Consider the following 22,191-nt stretch of genomic DNA (forward strand, 5'->3'; position numbering starts at 1 on the left):
GTTAGCAAGGGGTTATTTGTGGATGTGTAGGACAAACACACTTAGCTATGGACGAATGGAGAAGTTTGAAATTTAAAAAAAAAAAATTTGAGTATTTGGGAACTAATTAAACATAATAACTGAATTGTAATTTAGAGGATATCTAAGCCAGAGATCGGAGAGTATTATAGTTAGCTATCGCATTTCTATTAGAAATCTAGTGCTAGGAAACAGATAGTTGACAGTAACTTTGCAATTTTAAAAAAAAGTATTTAAAAAAAAAAGACAAATTTTAATTTTAATTAATTGACGCAATGTCAGTTAGAGGGGTGCTGTGCTCTGACTGTGAGATGTGGCAGGTCCGGGAGGCTTCCAGCGTCCCGGATGGCTTCATCTGCAGAAAGTGCACCCAACTGCAGCTCCTCACAGACCGCATGGTTCGGTTGGAGCAGCAATTGGATGCACTTAGGAGCATGCAGGTGGCGGAAAGCGTCACAGATCGCAGTTATGTAAATGTGGTCACACCCAAGGTGCAGGCAGAGAAATGGGTGACCACCAGAAAGGGCAGGCAGTCAGTGCAGGAATCCCCTGTGGTTGTCCCCCTCTCGAACAGATATACCCCTTTGGATACTGTCGGGGGGGATAGCCTATTAGGGGAAAACAGCAGCAGCCAGAGCAGTGGCACCACGGCTGGCTCTGATGTTCAGAAGGGAGGGTCAAAGCGCAGAAGAGTAATAGTAATAGGGGACTCTATAGTCAGGGGCACAGATAGGCGCTTCTGTGGACGTGAAAGAGACTCCAGGATGGTATGTTGCCTCCCTGGTGCCAGGGTCCAGGATGTCTCCGAACGGGTAGAGGGAATCCTGAAGGGGGAGGGCAAACAGGCAGAGGTCGTTGTACATATTGGTACTAACGACATAGGCAGGAAGGGGCATGAGGTCCTGCAGCAGGAGTTCAGGGAGCTAGGCAGAAAGTTAAAAGACAGGACCTCGAGGGTTGTAATCTCGGGATTACTCCCTGTGCCACGTGCCAGTGAGGCTAGAAATAGGAAGATAGAGCAGACAAACACGTGGCTAAACAGCTGGTGTAGGAGGGAGGGTTTCCGTTATCTGGACCACTGGGAGCTCTTCCGGGGCAGGTGTGACCTGTATAAGATGGACGGGTTGCATCTAAACCGGAGAGGCATAAATATCCTGGCCGCGAGGTTTGCTAGTGTCACACGGGAGGGTTTAAACTAGTATGGCAGGGGGGTGGGCACGGGAGCAATAGGTCAGAAGGTGAGAGCATTGAGGGAGAACTAGGGAATAGGGACAGTGTGGCTCTGAGGCAGAGCAGACGGGGAGAAGTTGCTGAACACAGCGGGTCTGGTGGCCTGAAGTGCATATGTTTTAATGCAAGGAGCATTACGGGTAAGGCAGATGAACTTAGAGCTTGGATTACTACTTGGAACTATGATGTTGTTGCCATTACAGAGACTGGTTGAGGGAAGGGCAGGATTGGCAGCTAAACGTTCCAGGATTTAGATGTTTCAGGCGGGATAGAGGGGGATGTAAAAGGGGAGGCGGAGTTACGCTACTTGTTCGGGAGAATATCACAGCTATACTGCGAGAGGACACCTCAGAGGGCAGTGAGGCTATATGGGTAGAGATCAGGAATAAGAAGGGTGCAGTCACAATGTTGGGGGTATACTACAGGCCTCCCAACAGCCAGCGGGAGATAGAGGAGCAGATAGGTAGACAGATTTTGGAAAAGAGTAAAAACAACAGGGTTGTGGTGATGGGAGACTTCAACTTCCCCAATATTGACTGGGACTCACTTAGTGCCAGGGGCTTAGACGGGGCGGAGTTTGTAAGGAGCATCCAGGAGGGCTTCTTAAAACAATATGTAAACAGTCCAACTAGGGAAGGGGCGGTACTGGACCTGGTATTGGGGAATGAGCCCGGCCAGGTGGTAGATGTTTCAGTAGGGGAGCATTTTGGTAACAGTGACCACAATTCAGTAAGTTTTAAAGTACTGGTGGACAAGGATAAGAGTGGTCCGAGGATGAATGTGCTAAATTGGGGGAAGGCTAATTATAACAATATTAGGCGGGAACTGAAGAACATAGATTGGGGGCGGATGTTTGAGGGCAAATCAACATCTGACATGTGGGAGGCTTTCGAGTGTCAGTTGAAAGGAATACAGGGCAGGCATGTTCCTGTGAGGAAGAAAGATAAATACGGCAATTTTCGGGAACCTTGGATGACGAGTGATATTGTAGGCCTCGTCAAAAAGAAAAAGGAGGCATTTGTCAGGGCTAAAAGGCTGGGAACAGACAAAGCCTGTGTGGCATATAAGGAAAGTAGGAAGGAACTTAAGCAAGGAGTCAGGAGGGCTAGAAGGGGTCATGAAAAGTCATTGGCAAATAGGGTTAAGGAAAATCCCAAGGCTTTTTACACGTACATAAAAAGCAAGAGGGTAGCCAAGGAAAGGGTTGGCCCACTGAAGGATAGGCAAGGGAATCTATGTGCGGAGCCAGAGGAAATGGGCGAGGTACTAAATGAATACTTTGCATCAGTATTCACCAAAGAGAAGGAATTGGTAGATGTTGAGTCTGGAGAAGGGGGTGTAGATAGCCTGGGTCACATTGTGATCCAAAAAGACGAGGTGTTGGGTGTCTTAAAAAATATTAAGGTAGATAAGTCCCCAGGGCCTGATGGGATCTACCCCAGAATACTGAAGGAGGCTGGAGAGGAAATTGCTGAGGCCTTGACAGAAATCTTTGGATCCTCGCTGTCTTCAGGGGATGTCCCGGAGGACTGGAGAATAGCCAATGTTGTTCCTCTGTTTAAGAAGGGTAGCAAGGATAATCCCGGGAACTACAGGCCGGTGAGCCTTACTTCAGTGGTAGGGAAATTACTGGAGAGAATTCTTCGAGACAGGATCTACTCCCATTTGGAAGCAAATGGACGTATTAGTGAGAGGCAGCACGGTTTTGTGAAGGGGAGGTCGTGTCTCACTAACTTGATAGAGTTTTTCGAGGAGGTCACTAAGATGATTGATGCAGGTAGGGCAGTAGATGTTGTCTATATGGACTTCGGTAAGGCCTTTGACAAGGTCCCTCATGGTAGACTAGTACAAAAGGTGAAGTCACACGGGATCAGGGGTGAACTGGCAAGGTGGATACAGAACTGGCTAGGCCATAGAAGGCAGAGGGTAGCAATGGAGGGATGCTTTTCTAATTGGAGGGCTGTGACCAGTGGTGTTCCACAGGGATCAGTGTTGGGACCTTTGCTGTTTGTAGTATATATAAATGATTTGGAGGAAAATGTAACTGGTCTGATTAGTACGTTTGCAGACGACACAAAGGTTGGTGGAATTGCGGATAGCGATGAGGACTGTCAGAGGATACAGCAGGATTTAGATTGTCTGGAGACTTGGGCGGAGAGATGGCAGATGGAGTTTAATCCGGACAAATGTGAGGTAATGCATTTTGGAAGGGCTAATGCAGGTAGGGAATGTACAGTGAATGGTAGAACCCTCAAGAGTATTGAAAGTCAAAGAGATCTAGGAGTACAGGTCCACAGGTCATTGAAAGGGGCAACACAGGTGGAGAAGGTAGTCAAGAAGGCATACGGCATGCTTGCCTTCATTGGCCGGGGCATTGAGTATAAGAATTGGCAAGTCATGTTGCAGCTGTATAGAACCTTAGTTAGGCCACACTTGGAGTATAGTGTTCAATTCTGGTCGCCACACTACCAGAAGGATGTGGAGGCTTTAGAGAGGGTGCAGAAGAGATTTACCAGAATGTTGCCTGGTATGGAGGGCATAAGCTATGAGGAGCGATTGAATAAACTCGGTTTGTTCTCACTGGAACGAAGGAGGTTGAGGGGCGACCTGATAGAGGTATACAAAATTATGAGGGGCATAGACAGAGTGGATAGTCAGAGGCTTTTCCCCAGGGTAGAGGGGTCAATTACTAGGGGGCATAGGTTTAAGGTGAGAGGGGCAAGGTTTAGAGTAGATGTACGAGGCAAGTTTTTTACGCAGAGGGTAGTGGGTGCCTGGAACTCGCTACCGGAGGAGGTAGTGGAAGCAGGGACGAAAGGGACATTTAAGGGGCATCTTGACAAATATATGAATAGGATGGGAATAGAAGGATACGGCCCCAGGAAGTGTAGAAGATTGTAGTTTAGTCGGGCAGTATGGTCGGCACGGGCTTGGAGGGCCGAAGGGCCTGTTCCTGTGCTGTACATTTCTTTGTTCTTTTGTTGTTTTGTTGGAGGGCATGGAGGAAGGGAGTTTTGAAATTTTGGAGACTATATTGGTTCATCACTTGCCAATATGATGGGCTGAATTTTTGCAACCATGGCGGATAGCTCGAATCTGGAAATTTCCTGTCTTGCCACAGCAGAAAGGCCCCTGAACGTTTCAATTTTCGGGAAACAGTCAGCCCCAGAGATAGAGCATAGGCAGTCACACGGGTGGGCCAGTGCTAACGTGGGCTGGTTAGAAGGTCCAGTTTGGTTCTCTGGGACTTGGTTCCAATTGTGTTAATGGCTGTCAGATCCTCTAATCTTTGGCAGCATGGTGGTGCAGTGGTTAGCACTGCTGCCTCATGGCATCGAGGTCCCAGGTTCGATCCCGGGCTCTGGGTCACTGTCCATGTGGAGTTTGCACATTCTCCCTTGTTTGCGTGGATTTCGCCCCACAACCCAAAGATGTGCAGGGTAGGTGGATTGACCACGCTAAAATTGCTCCTTAATTGGAAAAAATTAATTGGGTACTCTAAATTTAAAAAAAAAGTCCTCCAATCCTCACATAACACCAATGCCACCTCCAAGCCAGTTCACGCATGCAAAATGAGAAGAGTTGTAAGAATTCTCAGTAGAAGTGGATGGCCTAATTATACATGCTTGGCTGAGAGCCCAAACTCATGAAAGTGTTATCTCAGTAGGGAGATTTTGACAATTTTGACAATTGGTGACAATTGTTGATTTTGCTTGATGACATCTTGAAGTGGCTATGATCAATTGTTCTTTCTGCGATCTCTTTTGTCAATGTCTTAATGTTTATTTGGCCAAGATTATGAAATGTTTGAAGTTTCTGTTATTGATAGTTTAATAGTTTGTCCGATTGACATTTTACAGGGCTGTAGGAACAACTTTTGTTTCCAAAGGAAAATTTGTGAATGGCTTTTTTTTTCTGAGCAGTTCCACACACGCCATTGTTGCTATATGGCTCATAGGTTCCATAAATAGTGAATACTGGATGAAGGAGCATGGAAGGGCCATGCGTTGGCCTGAGGGGTATGAGGTACCATGGGTGGGGGCATGAGTTGACACTGAATTAGAAATGGGTTACGGAAGGGGCCTGGGTAAGACAACAAAGAACAAAGAAATGTACAGCACAGGAACAGGCCCTTCGGCCCTCCAAGCCCGTGCCGACCATGCTGCCCGACTAAACTACAATCTTCTACACTTCCTGGGTCCATATCCTTCTATTCCCATCCTATTCATATATTTGTCAAGATGCCCCTTAAATGTCCCTATCGTCCCTGCTTCCACTACCTCCTCCGGTAGCGAGTTCCAGGCACCCACTACCCTCTGCGTAAAAAACTTGCCTCGTACATCTACTCTAAACCTTGCCCCTCTCACCTTAAATCTATGCCTCCTAGTAATTGACCCCTCTACCCTGGGGAAAAGCCTCTGACTATCCACTCTGTCTATGCCCCTCATAATTTTGTATACCTCTATCAGGTCTCCCCTCAACCTCCTTCGTTCCAGTGAGAACAAACCGAGTTTATTCAACCACTCCTCATAGCTAATGCCCTCCATACCAGGCAACATTCTGGTAAATCTCTTCTGCACCCTCTCTAAAGCCTCCACATCCTTCTGGTAGTGTGGTGACCAGAATTGAACACTATACTCCAAGTGTGGCCTAACTAAGGTTCTATACAGCTGCAACATGACTTGCCAATTCTTATACTCAATGCCCCGGCCAATGAAGGCAAGCATGCCGTATGCCTTCTTGACTACCTTCTCCACCTGTGTTGCCCCTTTCAATGACCTGTGGACCTGTACTCCTAGATCTCTTTGACTTTCAATACTCTTGAGGGTTCTACCATTCACTGTATATTCCCTACCTGCATTAGACCTTCCAAAATGCATTACCTCACATTTGTACAAAAGACCTTTGAACTTACCTTTGAAAAGGGTCCTGAATCCAGACTATGGTTCACGACTCCTCTGAGGGGGTCATGAACCATTAGTCATCCAGGAACTGGGCAGACTCCGTGAAAATTGCCGGGGTCTAGATGATGCAAATCACCACAATGAAGCGAGCCAGGTCAGGAATGCAGTGTATGGGCTATCTGCACCCTTATCCCACACTAATGAAAATTGAAGCGCCAAGAATGGGGGCAGGAGTTCCGCAATTGGGTCCCACCCGCTATTTTTAAGTGGCTCCGGAGTCATTCCAATTCTGCGAAAATTCCAACCTGTTTTTAAGCCATTTATCATCATTATTGGAGGAAGCAAAAGTAACAGTAAGGCAGCAAGGCACATGTGACTGTGAATAATTACAACTGGGATTTCCAGCTGGGTTTCATCTCTTGAAGGATCCTGCCAAAGATGTTTCCTACTTCCATGGCACAGCCCCAGTGAATGGTCAGACCAAAACCTCCATGACCATAGTTGTGAATCACCTACAATATAAAAAGACAGTGATTAAACTTGACAAATCAAAACATGATATGGTAGAACATCATGAAAATAGGTACCAAAAGAAAAAAACTGTGTCCTGAAAAATTGAAATAGAAACAAAATATAAATAGCATCACTATCAGCATACCTTACACAGGTTAAAATTCTGATAAAGATTTCCCTCCATTAAATTAAGAATTATGGAAAATTAAGAGTAAAAAATGAAATTGGGATGAAATAAAAATAAAAGGGGATTTGATAAGTGCAGCCGTTTGAAGGGATGTTTTGATATGTGAATTATCATAGCACTGAGAAAAGCAAGTGTTTGCCTACGTGACTAGGGGAAAACAAGGGGTATAGAAGAGGTAACACAGGGTGGGGTAACATCAAAGGGAAAGAATGATATATCTATAGCACAATGACTGGAGAAAGGGACACAGAACAAAGAACAATACAGCACAGGAACAAGCCCTTCAGCCCTCCAAGCCTGCACTGATCACGAGTCCTATCTAGATCAACCGCCTGTAGAACTACCATCACAGCCACACCCAGCTGCAGAAAACAGTCTCCCCCGAAAAGAAGTTATTGCTAAAAGGGCAGCCAGCTAAAATCCAAAATTCGAGCTGAGAAGATCACAGCCGGGATTCGCTGAGCCCGCGCCGGATCGGAGAATCGGCGTTCACGCCGAGACGGCCCGTGGCGCTGATGTGATACTCCTAAGCGGCAAAAAACGTGCCGCCCGGAAAATCAACAGAGGTGGCCTGAGCTGCGATTCTCCGGACCCCCAGCGATACTGTGGCCCGGATGGGCCGAAGTCGTTCTAGCATGGTTTGAAAATGCGGCAACCAGATGTGCTGATTGGCGCTGTGGCCAGAGGAGGTAGGGGTCAGTGTGGCGGGACCCAGGAAAGCGAGACGTCATGGCTGTGGCCCTGGGGGGTGGGGGGGGGGGGGGGGGGGGGGAGGCCGGGGAGGGGGGTCGCGGGGGGGGGGGCATACATACCCTGCAGCCGGGCATGGCCTGCCATGGCGGGGCAGAGCCAACACCACAGATGCCATGACGGCGGCCATGCAGATGGGCACCCACCCCGCTGGCTCAGCCCAGGTGTCCCAGCCGTCCGCCTGTGTGCCAGACATTCCACGGGGCCTCCCAGTCGGCGGCACCAACTGGCGGGTACGTCCAGGGCCGCGCCCATGGCAGCGCTCGGTGAGGGCAGTGCCACCAGACCGTGGGCCTATCAGGAGGGTCGGGCGACAGGTGTCAGGGCACCGAGGGGGCGGGCGGGGGTGGGGCACGTGCTGGCCACTAGGCCGACCATGTAGCCCATGGTACCTGGTTCTGAAAGGGGGTATACGCACTGATGAAACTTTTTCAACCTCCACCCCCTGCAAATCATAATGTTTGGGCATCTGCCAGCTTTGTTGGCCGCGGTGGCGGGGGCCGCTGCCCTGCATGAAGCCGTGTGGGAGCTGGAACAGGGGTATTACAGGGAGGCAGTGGAGGTTGCAGCAGAGGAGCGTGCCGCAGTGGGGCAGCTGGCAGCTGCTCAGGCTGTGGGGCCACCCACCCAAAAGGTGCAGGAGGACGACCATGACGGAGGAGGAGCCACGGGACGGGGATACCGAGGAGGAGGAGGCGGCGGATGCGGTGCCAAGGTCATGGAGGCGCCCAATGAGGCCTGCGTGCGTACCGGCGCTGCATGTCGTACCAGGACATCACGGATAGGGCATGCAGGAGGAGACTCCGGAGGAGCCGGGAGACCCTCGACCACATCTGCCACCTGATGGCACACCTTGCACCGTGTGGGACTGGGGGGGGGGGGACACACCCTCCCGGTGGCCATCAAGGTGACGGTCACCCTGACACGGGGTTGTTCCAGTCGGCGAGTGGGGACCTGTCCGGCATCTCCCAGGCATCGGTGCACAGGTGCATCCGTGCAGTGACCGACGCCCTGTATGACATCGCGGATCGGTACATCCAGTTCCCTGTAGACCGCGCCCACCAGAGTGCCCGGGCAGCGGGGTTCGCTGTGGTCGCCCAGATACCCATGCTCTAGGGGGCGATCGATGGGGTGCACGTCGCCATGCGGCCACCATCGGATAACTGGGCGATGTTCATGAACAGGAAGGGGTCCTACTCCATGAACGTACAGGTGGTCTGTGACCACCGGATGAAGACCCTGCACGTCTCCACCCGGTATCCGGGCTGTGTGCATGACTCGTTTATCCTGGCGCAATCTTCCATCACTGGCATGTTCGAGGGACAACCCCCCCCCACCCGGCTGTGGGGCTGGTTGCTGGGCGACAGGGGTTACCCGTTGCGGTCGTGGCTGATGACCCTATATGGAGACCACAGACCGAAGCGGAGACCCGCTACAATGAGGCCCATTGTGCGACCAGGGGTGTGGTCGAGAGGTGCTTCTGGATGCTGAAGATGCGCCTCAGGTGCCTGGACAGCTCTGGAGGGGCCCTCCAGTACCCGTCGGAGAGGGTTGGCTGCATTGTTGTGGTCTGCTGCGTCCTGCACAATATAGCCCAGCAGAGGGGCAATGTGCTGGAGGGGGAGGGGGAGGGGGAGGGGGGAGGGGGAGGAGGAGCAGGAGGGGGGGAGGGGAGGGGAGGAGGAGGGGGAGGAGGAGAAGGAGGGGGGAGGGGGAGGGGAGGAGGGGAGGAGGGGGGAGGGGAGGAGGGGGAGGGGAGGAGGAGGAGGGGAGTGGGGGGAGGGAGTGGGGGAGGGGGAGTGGGGAGGGGGAGAAGAGGGGGAGAGGGGGGAGGAGAGGGGGAGAGGGGGGAGGAGAGGGGGAGGGGAGGTGGAGGAGAGGGGGAGGGGGAGGAGAGGGGGAGGAGAGGAGGTTAGGGGGAGAGGGAGGTGGCGAGGGAGAGGGAAGGTGAGAGGGAGGGGGAGGGGATCAGGACAAAGGTTAATTCCTCTCCAGATGAGGGGGATAGGGAGGGGGGGGGCAATGCACAGGACATGGGGGCTGAACAGGGACAGGAGGCTGCCCAATGCCATCCGCTGGGCCAGCGAGCACGAGAGGGGCTGATAGCCGCACGTTTCACCGACTAGGGTGGGGAGGGGGATTGCTGGGTATGAGCATGGACAGTACAGTATGGCACCACCTCATCACCAGCCACCCCCATCTCCCAAACCACCGACCACCCTCACCTCCCCCACCACCGCCACCCTCACCTCCCCCACCACCGAGGATGATGACAGCCCACTCTGTGATGAGCTGAGAGCTCTACATCGTTAGACAGTGTCTGATTCATGGCCACAGCACAACCCTCCATCTGGGTGGTCCCTGCGTGTGGGCTGGACACTGCATTACATGGTCCTGTCGTCTCGCTGGGGATGGGGTGGTGTGGGCGACCCGGGGAGGGGGGGGGGGAGGGTGGGGGCGCACGTCACACACTTACTGGAGCTCAACGTTCCATCACCCCTCATCCACACTGGCACTCAGTTCCCACCCCACCCCTCACGCATTGGGCAGCGAACAGAGGCAGCTTTCATCGGTGTTACAGTGTGTTTAATAACAAAAGTTCTATACATGTGCCCTAGCCCCTATAACTAGTTAGTGCCCTGCACCCGTGCCAACTTACTCAGTGGCTAGCTTTCTGGCCTTACGAGCCCTACGACTACGTCTAGGTGTTTCCCCAACCGTACAGCAGATGTGGAGACGGACTCCTGCCCTGTGACCAGGTTCCCCTTCGCCGGTCATTTCCTGGGGCGGCCCGGCCTGGACGGGCCAGGCTGCACCTCGGCGCCGGAGATGGCGTGCTGCCACCCTGTTCTGCCTGCTGCCCACCAGATGCACCAGGGACGGTGGGGGGAGGCAGGGCGGGGGGGGGGGGGGGGGGGGGGAGTCCGAGGTGCCGCGCGGTGGTCCGGGACCTCCTCTGCAGGGGGACCCGGTACGGGCCGCATCACCTTCTCCTCTCTCGGTGTGCCCCTGGGCTTTTCCATGGAATGGGGGTTCGTGCAGATCCAACACCCGAGGCAGCCCCGTCACCTGCTGCTGCCAGTCCTGGAGGCCCGCTTTGGTATTGACCAGGGTCTGAACGTTTGAAGCCATGGAGCTCAGGCAGTTGGCCATCCCTGTCTGGGTCTGTGGAATGTCGGCCAGCACCTGGGCAATGGCGCCGATGCTCTCGGCGATGGCCTGATGAGACTGGGCCATGGCCTGCTGAGACCGGGCCACGGTATTGAATGTCTCTGCGATGTGCAGATGGCACGGAAAGCCCCAGGCCTTGAAAACTCCGACCCATGTCCGTCGCCCCCATTGCCTTCACCGCGGACACCACCCGTTCGGAGTCGGCCTGGGTGGCAGTCATGACCACAGAGTGGGCTGTCATCATCCTCCATGCCATGGTGCGTCTGCAGGTGCTGGAAACCGGCCGTCATCCCCGTCTCTCCTCCGAGGGTCTCTGATTGCATTGGATCACTGGGTGGGTGTGGGAATTCCAGGAAACCGGGACCTGTCTGGGCGGCAGCTGGTTGCTGGGGCCGGTCTTTCCCTCCGACCGCCCAGCCCCTCGGCTGCTCCTACCTCCACCTGCTGTACCAGGGCGACTGTGTGGTGCTCAGCAGTGAGTGTGCCGAAGCCTCATCGCTAAAGAGCCCAACCGAGGTGATAGTCTCTGCGATGGTGGGGGATGTAGGAGACAGCTGTGACGGAAAGTCAGTGTCGTCAAATGACCCGTATTCGCGGATCCCCTGGGGTGAGATGTCATCTGCGTCCGTCTCCTGTGTGCTGGTGTCCTGTATTGTGGCTTCATCTCCGTCTGTGTCCTGAGTGTTGGTCCCCTGGGTTGTGCTGTCCTGTCCGTCAGTGTCCTGAGTTTTGGTCCCCTGGGTTGTGCTGTCCTGTCCGTCAGTGTCCTGAGTGTTGGTCCCCTGGGTTGTGCCGTCCTGTCCGTCAGTGTCCTGAGTGTTGGTCCCCTGGGTTGTGCTGTCCTGTCCGTCAGTGTCCTGAGTGTTGGTCCCCTGGGTTGTGCTGTCCTGTCCGTCAGTGTCCTGAGTGTTGGTCCCCTGGGTTGTGCCGTCCTGTCCGTCAGTGTCCTGAGTTTTGGTCCCCTGGGTTGTGCTGTCCTGTCCGTCAGTGTCCTGAGTGTTGGTCCCCTGGGTTGTGCCGTCCTGTCCGTCAGTGTCCTGAGTGTTGGTCCCCTGGGTTGTGCTGTCCTGTCCGTCAGTGTCCTGAGTGTTGGTCCCCTGGGTTGTGCTGTCCTGTCCGTCAGTGTCCTGAGTGTTGGTCCCCTGGGTTGTGCCGTCCTGTCCGTCAGTGTCCTGAGTTTTGGTCCCCTGGGTTGTGCTGTCCTGTCCGTCAGTGTCCTGAGTGTTGGTCCCCTGGGTTGTGCCGTCCTGTCCGTCAGTGTCCTGAGTGTTGGTCCCCTGGGTTGTGCTGTCCTGTCCGTCAGTGTCCTGAGTGTTGGTCCCCTGGGTTGTGCTGTCCTGTCCGTCAGTGTCCTGAGTGTTCGTCCCCTGGGTCATGGAGTCACGTCGGTCTGTGCCCTCGGTGTTAGTCACCTGGGTCGTGGTTTCGTGGCTCGACTGTGACGGAGGGCTGGTGTTGCGGCTGCCCTCCCCATCACTGCGGGACTCCCTGTAGGATGGCCACCCTAGCGCTGGCTGGGGGGCGGGGTCCGCCAGGTGGGCTGGGTCGATCACCAGGTGGTCCTGCAAGACACAATACACCATGCATGTTGCGGCAGGCGGTCCGGGGTGGGGGTGTAGTGAGAGGTGAGGTGAGGGGTGAGTGAGGTGTGAGGTGCGGTGAGGGGTGATTGAGGTGAGGGGTGGGGTGAGGGGTGAGTGAGGTGAGAGGTGCGGTGAGGGGTGATTGAGGTGAGGGGTGGGGTGAGGGGTGAGTGAGGTGAGAGGTGCGGTGAGGGGTGATTGAGGTGAGGGGTGGGGTGAGTGAGGTGAGAGGTGGGGTGAGGGGTGAGTGAGATGAGGGGTGAGTGAGGTGAGGGGTGGGGTGAGGGGTGAGTGAGGTGAGGGGTGCGGTGAGGGGTGAGTGAGATGAAGGGTGGGGTGAGGGGAGAGTGAGGTGAGGGGTGGGGTGAGGGGCGAGTGAGGTGAGAGGTGGGGTGAGAGGTGAGTGAGGTGAGAGGTGGGGTGAGGGGAGAGTGAGGTGAGGGGTGGGGTGAAGGGCGAGTGAGGTGAGAGGTGGGGTGAGGGGTGAGTGAGGTGAGAGGTGGGGTGAGGGGTGAGTGAGGTGAGGGGTGGAGTGAGTGAGGTGAGAGGTGGGGTGAGGGGTGAGTGAGGTGAGGGGTGAGTGAGGTGAGGGGTAAGTGAGGTGAGGGGTAAGTGAGGTGAGGGGTGGAGTGGGGGGTGAGTGAGGTGAGGGGTGGGGTGAGGGGTGAGTGAGGTGAGGGGTGGGGTGAGGGGTGATTGAGGTGAGGGGTGGGGTGAGTGAGATGAGGGGTGAGTGAGGTGAGGGGTGGGGTGAGTGAGGTGTGAGGTGCGGTGAGGGGCGATTGAGGTGAGGGGTGGGGTGAGGGGTGAGTGTGGTGAGGTGTGGGGTGAGGGGTGAGTGAGGTGAGGGGTGAGTGAGGTGAGGGGTGGGGTGAGTGAGGTGTGAGGTGCGGTGAGGGGTGATTGAGGTGAGGTGTGGGGTGAGGGGTGAGTGTGGTGAGGGGTGGGGTGAGGGGTGAGTGAGGTGAGGGGTGGGGTGAGGGGTGAGTGTTGTGAGGGGTGGGGTGAGGGGTGAGTGAGGTGAGGGGTGGGGTGAGGGGTGAGTGTGGTGAGGGGTGAGTGAGGTGAGGGGTGGGGTGAGGGGTGAGTGTGGTGAGGGGTGAGTGAGATGAGGGGTGGGGTGAGTGAGGTGTGAGGTGCGGTGAGGGGTGATTGAGGTGAGGGGTGGGGTGAGGGGTGAGTGAGGTGAGGGGTTGGGTGAGGGGTGAGTGAGGTGAGGGGTGGGGTGAGGGGTGAGTGTGGTGAAGGGTGAGTGAGGTGAGGGGTGGGGTGAGGGGTGAGTGTGGTGAGGGGGGAGTGAGGTAAATGAAAAAAATGAAATGAAAATCACTTATTGTCACAAGTAGGCTTCAAATGAAGTTACTATGAAAAGTCCCTAGTCGCCACATTCCGGCGCCTGTTCAGGGAGGCTGGTACGGGAATTGAACCGTGCTGCTGGCCTGCCCTGGTCTGCTTTAAAAGTCAGCTACTTAGCCCTGTGCTAAACCAGCCCCAACAAGTGAGAGGTGGGGTGAGGGGTGAGTGAGGTGAGGTGAGGAATGAGTGACGTGAGGGGCGAGTGAGGTGAGGGGCGAGTGAAGTGAGGAATGAGTGACGTGAGGGGCGAGTGAGGTGAGGGGTGAGTGAGGTGAGGGGTGGGGTGAGGGGTGAGTGAGGTGAGGGGTGAGTGAGGTGAGGGGTGGGGTGAGGGGCGGGGCCAGACAGGGGGGGTCTCACTTGGTGGCACGCCCCCGATCTCGGCAAGGGCAACCTCCTGGTCCTCCAGCTATGTCCCGTGTCCCCTGTTCCTGCACGGTGAGGGGGTGCAAATCAGGTGCACACCATCTGGTTTGGTCCCGCTCTGGCCGGTTATGGGCGCTCTTCTCCTGGGTGGGGGGGGGGGGGGCACACAAACATCAGCATGGTTAGGCGGTCCGATGTATGCAGTCTGGTAGTTGGGTCTATGTTGGCATGGGTGCACAGGGTGCCCGGCCAATGCGACTGGCATGGGTGGGTGCAGACATGAGGGTCACGGCCGGGTTGTACCGTCCCCCTGGGGAGGGGGGGGGAGAGGCGGTGTCATATGTGTGGGGGGTAGGGGGCACTGTGCTGGGTACTCACCCTGGCTGCCCTGAGTAGGTCGTTGAGCTTCTTACGGCACTACACTCCTGTACTGGGTGTCACCCCGACAGCACGGACGGCCTCGCCAACCTCCCTCCACATATTCCGGGCAACATTGGCTGCGACCCTCTGGCCTGGTCCGGGGTACAGACTCCCCCTCCACTCTCCTCTCCTCAAGGGCGTCCAGTAGAGTCTCCATATCAAGATCCATGAACCGCAGCGCTGCGCAGCGGGGCGCCATCTTGATCTATCGGCTGTGTATCGGGGTCGTGTCTGTTTGTGCGCGCCGTGGGGCCGCGTCAATTGGGCGGTGCCATGTCTCTGATGCCGGTCTGGGGCGGCCACACCCGTGCTGGCCCCTTGTAGCATGCAGAATCGCTGGGCCAAGAGGCCTGTTGACGCTGGCGTGAAGCACTCCGGTGTTTATGCCGGCCTCAACACTTAGCCGCGATATTGAAGAATCCTGGCCCATGCCTTTGCTGAAACTAAAGACGGTTTCCCCAAATGTCGACAAATAACCCGAGCGCGGTAATTATCTGCTGGATTTAGCTCGTAGAGTTATGTAATATTGGATGTTAGTTGGGAACAAGGGTCGTCTTAGATTTCAGAAAACGTCGGTAGTTGGGAATAATAGATAACTTCATGTAATATTGTGTATAGCCATCAGTGTAATCAAGTGTTCTTTTGTAGTGTATTATAGTTCTTCTTATTTTTCAAGTAAATAAATGTTCTTTATCAATTGATCACAAAATGACTGCCCTATTCTTTCCTGGTTTGCGTATCTTTTCTCATAGTATACCAAATTGAAAATACATACCACGAAGAACCATGTTACCTTTCTGGGTTTTAGGATACCCTCGCATTTAACGTTCTTAACAAAATTAAAGATTCGTCTGTGTTCCCTCTTTTCAGATGGTGATGGTTCCACTTGGGGCGAGATTCTCTGACCCCCCCGCCGGGTTGGAGAATCGTCGGGGGCTGGCGTGAATCCCGCCCCCGCAGGTTGCCGAATTCTCTGGCACCGGATATTCGGCGGGGGCGGGAATCGTGCCACGCCAGTTGGCGGGCCCCCCCCCGGCGATTCTCCGGACCGGATGGGCCGAAGTCCCGCTGCTAGAATGCCTGTCCTGCCGGCGTGGATTAAACCACCTCTCTTACCGGCGGGACAAGGTGGCGCGGGCGGGCTCCGGGGTCCTGGGGGCGCGCGGGGCGATCTGGCCCCAGGGGGGGTGCCCCCACGGTGGCCTGGCCCGCGTTCGGGGCCCACCGATCCGCGGGTGGGCCTGTGCCGTGGGGGCACTCTTTTCCTTCCGCCTTTGCCACGGTCTCCACCATGTCGGAGGCGGAAGAGACTCCCTCCACTGCGCATGCGCGGGGATGCCGTGAGCGGCCGCTGACGCTCCCGCGCATGCACCACCCGGCAATGTCATTTCCGCGCCAGCTGGCAGGGCACCAAAGGCCTTTCCCGCCAGCTGGCGGGGCGGAAATCAGTCCGGCGCGGGTCTCGCCCCTCAAGGTTAGGGCTCGGCCAGTCAAGATGCGGAGGATTCCACTCCTTTGGGGCGGCGCAATGCCGGACTGATTTACGCCGTTTTTGGCGCCGGTCGGCGGACATCGCGCCAATTACGGAGAATTTCGCCTATTTCCACTTCCATCTATTTTTATGAAGTCCACACTGCTAGATTTCCCAATGGTCCTCTGTTGGACAAAACCTAGCCAACAATGGTATTAGTTACAGGGGCCTATTCTGGGCACTATTTCGGCAATGTGCCATCAAAGTAAATTTGTTTTCAGGCATAGTCAAAGTAACTCAACTGCATGCAACATTGCCACCGTTTTCTGGTCTGGGCCTTGAGAATTCAGGAATACACTGAGGTGCATAGCCGTAGCCAGTAGTGGGGAGGAGGAAATGTGATTGGAAAAGGTCTAAGGCTAAAGGACTGCAGTTGTTTTCTGGAGTCAGGAGGGGCACAGATGCACAAAAACCAAAATTTTGGACCATTTACACTTTGCAAGCTCTGGCTAAGGCAAACAAATTTAGGAATCCATAATGAGTACAGGTGCCACATCAAATCGAGATCTGCACTGATTTCAGACGCAGCCCCATGGCAAAAAAACCTCAATCTATTTAGCAGTGGTCCAAACTGCCTTGCATATCGGGCATGGGCTTCTGCACTGCAGAATTAATTGCTGTGCATGTTTTAAACCTATAATACACGTGCATGATTGTTAACTTTAAACCCCATTTTATTTTATTAAATGGAAATTCTGGCGAGGATTTGTTCCTACAGTACTGTAGGTCTACCAGCAGATGGTGCAATTGTACTTTATTACAGTGGCCACTGCTGAAATGGTCTGTCATGTGATTTAAGCCTTTCAGAAATGTGACATTAAAGGCAACTTTCTGAACAATAGCATGCAGGGTGACCAACTCTTAGAAAATAAATAAGGGACTCTTGGACCGGGGAGGTGCTGGTCACTGTTGTGTTATGCTTCTTCATGTAGCATGAGCTGCTTCCTTGATGTATACTCTGACAAAGGAAGGTTCAGACTTTGAGATAGGTTTAACACATTTATTGAACAGTTAACAATTCTCCTACTTGAGTTTGACTCTCCTGCTAATCTTGCTATCATAACTCAGTCTAACTAACCAGTCTGCTCTAAGCAATGCGGTAGGTGTGATGCTTCCGATCTGCCCGTCATACTCTCTTGCTGTCGCCTGTGGAAAGAGAGAGCATGTGTGCCCTGTTCTTTTATATGGGTTGCCCCCTTGTGGTAGTGTCACCTCTAAAACATAGAACATTACAGCGCAGTACAGGCCCTTCGGTCCTCGATGGAGTGAGGCTCTGCAGAGGATAAATTCATCCTCGTTATGTGCAAGACTGAGTCTCATTTGGTTTAAGGTGATGCGTAGGGCTCATATAATGGGGTCTAGGATGAGCAGGTTTTTTTCGGGGGTGGATGATAGGTGGGCGGTGTGCAGGGTGAATTGGCCATTCTGACTTCTCCTTCAGTGTACCCAAACAAGCGCCGGAGTGTGGCGACTGGGGGATTTTCACAGTAACTTCATTGCAGTGTCAGTGTAAGCCTATTTGTAACACTAATAAAGATTATTATTATTAAGGGAGATTGCCGAACCATGTCCATATAATCTGGGCATGTCCGAAGTTGAAGGGGTTCTGGAAAGAGTTTGCGAAGGTAATGTTGAAGATCTTGGGAGTGGAGGTGGCCCCGAGCCCGTGGGTGGCGCTATCTAGAGTGTTGGAGGATCTGGGTGTGCAGGTGGGAAGAGCCGTTGTCTCCCTGATAGCCCAAAGGCATATCTTGCTGTGCTGACGGGACCCGGACCCAGGAAAGGGGACACTAGTTTGCTACTCTAATACAAAAGGATTTGGGGAGAAAAGTGGGGAGACTCTGAAAAATAAATAAAAACCTCGAGAGGATATTCATTTTAATAATCTGAACCCTGCCCGCCAAGGACAGGGGGAGGTTATCCCATTTTTGCAAGTCAGATTTGACCACATTACCCAGACTAACATAATTCAATTTATGAAGCGAGGCTGAATCGTGGCCACACGGATACCCAGATAATGAAAACTAGATCTGGCAAGGCAAACAGACAACATCCCCAGATTGGCTCCACTCTCCAGGGATTGACCGGGATGTATTCACTCTTTTGCTAGAGTCACTCGGGAGGATTTAGACTAGTATGACGGGGGTGGGAACCAGAGCGCTAGTTTAGAAGGTGTAATAACTGAAGGGGAAATAAAGAACAAAAATAAGAGAACAACATCACCCTGTCTGATCAAATGCAGTGGTTTGAAGTGTATTTGTTTCAACGCCAGAAGTATAGCAGGTAAGGCAGTTGAAATTAGAGCATACTAGTGCTTGGAATTATGATGTTGTGGCTATCACAGAAAAGGGGTTAAAGGAAGGACAGGATCGGCAGCTGAACGTTGGAGGATTTAGATGCTTCAGGAAAGATAGAGGGGGATGTAAAAGGGGTGGGGGAGTAGCATTACTGGTTAAGGAGAATATTATAGCCATACTGCGGGAGGACACCTTGGAGGGCTCATACAATGAGGCAATCTGGGTAGAGCTCAGCAACAGGAAGGGGGCAATCACAATGTTAGGGGTTTATTACAGGTCCCCCCAACTGCCAACGAGAGATAGAGGAACAGATAGGTAGAGAGATTTTGGATAGGTGCAAAACTAACAGGATTGATGTGGGAGGGGATTTTAATTTCCCCGATATTGACTGGGACTCAGTGCTGGGAGCTTGGGCGGGGCAGAGTTTGTAAGTTGTATCCAGGAAGCCTTCTTGATGCAATATGTAGACAGTACAACTCGGGAAGGGGCAGTACTGGATCTGGTATTGGGGAATGAGCCTGGACAGGTGGTTGAGATTTCAGTCGGGGAACATATTGGGAGTAGTTACCATAATTCCTAAGTTTTAGGGTACTTTTGGATAGGCTTGAGGGTAACCCTCGCGTTAAGGTGCTAAACTGGGGAAAGGCAAATTACGATAACATTAGACAGGAATTGAAGAATTTGGATTGGGTGCGACTGTTGGGGGGTATATCAACATCAGACATGTGGGAGTCTTTCAAGCGACAGTTGATTAGGATTCAGGAAATTCAGGTTCCTGAGAGAACGAAGGATACGTATTGGAAGTTTAGGGAATCTTGGATAACGAGGGATATTGTGAACCTGCTCAAAAAGACTTGCTCTTGTTAAACGTGACATATTTCTCAATGGCAGAGGAAATACTTTTGAAAAATCCTTTATCTACTAATAATGCTGTATCCAACCTATATGGAGGGTACTGAGAGGGACCCGACTCTAGAACCAAGTCCACAAAGTGTGGAGCATGGTCCAAAATCACAATAGCTGAATACCCCACCCTCTTCACCCAGGGGAGAAGAGACCTACCCACCAGAAAAAAGTCAATCCGAGAATAGACCTGATGGACATGGGAAAAAAAACCCAAAATCCTTATCCCTCGGATGCAAAAAACCCTACGAATCTGCAGCCCCCTCCATCTGTTCCATAAAAGCCAACAACGCCTTTGCCACTCCTGATGGAGCCAGTGACCTGGGCCAAGATTGATCCAACTTTGGATCTTGAACACAGTTTAAGTCTCGCCCCCAAAATTAGTTGATGTGAATCCAAGCCAGGAAAGGAGGGCAACAACTTCCTAATAAACCCTGTATCATCCTGGTCTGGTGCATTTACATTGGCCAGTACCACCAAAGCACCGGTTAAAGACCCACTGACCATAACATATCTCCCACCAGCATCCGCCACGATCTTGGTGGCCGAAAACTGAACTTGTTTATTAATTAAAATCGCCTCCCCACGGGCCCTAACATCAAAGTCCGAATGAAATACCTGGCTTACCCACCCCTTCTGCAACCCAGTCTGGTCCCTTACCCACAAATGGGTCTCTGCAAAAACATCACATCAACACTCAAACTTTTCAGGTGGGCGAATACCCTCAACCTTTTCACTGGGCCACCCAACGTCTTTACATTCCAGGTGACCATCCGAATTGCGGGCCTCCCACCACTCCCCCCCCCCTGTCAGTCATTCCCACCAAAAGAGATTATTTAAAACTACTTCGAGAGCATGGGCATGAGGCCCACCCAAGATGGCCACCAAACCCAACAAGATAAAACCAAGAGATATCTGTAGTCACCATCAGCAAACCAGCCCTCCCCCCCCTCCCCCCACCACCTCAAACAATACCACACCCAAATTTACATTCCAATAACCCACAAAATGAATGAAACTCGCCCAACTAACCCTAACCCCAAACAAAATGAAAACACTAAGCTCATTGTCCCAAACCAACTAGTATAATGAGCTGGCCCCACCACTTTGCTCCTGTTACCTAGCAAACTCTTCAGCTAACAAGGCAGCCCCTACCCAGGTAAAATTAAAAAAAAACATTCTGCCCAAAATGAAAACGCAAAGTGCAATAAAACCCCTTTAAACATCATGAGCAGAATTCTCTGACCCCCCGCTGGGTCGGAGAATCGCCGGGGGCTGGCGAGAATCCCGCCCCTGCCGGTTGCCGAACTCTCCGGCACCGGATATTCGGCGGGGGCGGGAATCGCGTCACGCTGGTCGGCGAGCCCCCGCCCCCACCCCCCCCCCCCCCCCCCGGCGATTCTCCGGCACACGATGGGCCGGAGTTCCGCTGCTGGAATGCCTGTCCCGCCGGCGAGAATCAAATCACCTCTCTTACCGGCGGGACAAGGCGGCGCAGGCGGGCTCCGGGTTCCTGGGGGGGGGCGCGGGGCGATCTGGCCCCGGGGGGTGCCCCCACAGTGGCCTGGCCCACGATCGGGGCCCACTGATCCGCGGGCGGGCCTGTGCCGTGGGGGCACTCTTTTTCCTCCGCCTCGGCCGCATCGTTTACCATGGCCGACGCGTAAGAGATCCCCCCCCCCCCGCGAATGAGCGGGGATGACGTCAGCAGCCACTGACGTCCCGCGCATGTGCGGACTTCCGCCGACCGGCGAAATCCTTTCGGCCCTGGCTGGCGTGACGCCAAATGCCTTTCCCACCGGCTGGGGGCGCGCCAACCACTCCGGCGCGGGGCTAGCCCCTCAGGGTGAAGGCTTGGCCCCTAAAGATGCGGAGAAATCCGCACCTTTGGGGCGGCCCGACGCAGGTGGGGCTCCCGCCCCGCCATGTAGGGGAGAATCCCGGCCCATATTCCAAACAGGAGCTAAATATTCCCCATAACAACCATAATACACAAAACAACGGGCACGCCGGTTGGTAGAATCGCCTGCCGCGCCAGTTTTCCATGCGACGCCGGTCTGACGCCCTCCAGCGATTCACCCAAGCGGCGAGATCGGCCCCGTCGAGTTCTGCGCGGCGCAGGCCGGAGAATCGCCCGAGACACCCAAAATGGCGATTCTCCGCTACCCCCGCTATTCTCCGGCCCGGATGGGCCGAAGTCCCGACGGCGTGACCCCAGTTCACGCCATCGCCATTCACACCTGGTAAATAAAGTCGTCAGCCACACTGAGGAGGTGAGCGGACTGTCCCGGAGTTCCTGCAGACCGGGGACGGCTTCCCCGAGAACGCTGCGGCCAATGGGGGATGGGAGGGAGTGGAGGTGAGAGAGGGAGGGAGTGGAGGTGGGAGGGAGTGGAGGTGGGAGGGGGGTGAGGGAGGGAGTGTTGGTGGGAGGGAGGGAATGGAGGAGGGGGGTGAGGGAGGGAGTGTAGGTGGGAGTGAGGTGAGGGAGGGAGTGGAGGTTGGAGGGGGGTGAGGGAGGGAGTGGAGGTGGGAGGGGGATGAGGGAGGAAGTGGAGGCGGGAGAGGGGTGAGGGAGGTAGTGGAGGGGGGAGGGAGGGAGTCGTCCATCCGCGGATGCCACATGTCAGCCGCCCTGCCATGGCAGGACGGTGACGAGGACACACCCGCAGGTTGTCGTGTGGCTGATGGGCACAGGCGACTGGCACACCGGTGAGGAGGAAGGTGTGAACTGACCATTGGTCGCAGACAGTGACCAGGGGTTAGGCTGGCTGCGTGTCTGCAGCGCGACCAGGCCACCGGGGCACACAGGTATCCCATGCAACCCGGCTGGCGAGGTGTGGAAGAACCTCCGTGTAACATGTCGTTTCTCTTCCCCCCATCACCCTCCTGCAGGTCACCATGTTGCCAACCAGACAGCGATGTTCACCGCCGTGGTTGGAGCCGCAGCTCTGCAGGTGGC

General features: G+C 54.1%; 1 protein-coding gene across 2 annotated transcripts in view; it reads right to left on the reverse strand.

Annotated features, from left to right (window-relative positions):
- Positions 1 to 6,077: 6,077 nt before the first annotated feature.
- The window catches only part of dao.2 (D-amino-acid oxidase, tandem duplicate 2), a 96,876-nt gene continuing 80,762 nt past the window's right edge, over positions 6,078 to 22,191 (reverse strand). For both annotated transcript variants that reach the window (XM_072482080.1, XM_072482168.1), the window contains exon 11: positions 6,078 to 6,664. In XM_072482080.1, coding sequence (XP_072338181.1) covers positions 6,539 to 6,664 — 126 coding nt within the window. In that variant the 3' untranslated portion in view covers positions 6,078 to 6,538. The remainder of the gene's footprint in view (positions 6,665 to 22,191) is intronic.

This window comes from Scyliorhinus torazame, chromosome 1, assembly GCF_047496885.1.
Source record: "Scyliorhinus torazame isolate Kashiwa2021f chromosome 1, sScyTor2.1, whole genome shotgun sequence".
Taxonomy (NCBI): domain Eukaryota; kingdom Metazoa; phylum Chordata; class Chondrichthyes; order Carcharhiniformes; family Scyliorhinidae; genus Scyliorhinus; species Scyliorhinus torazame.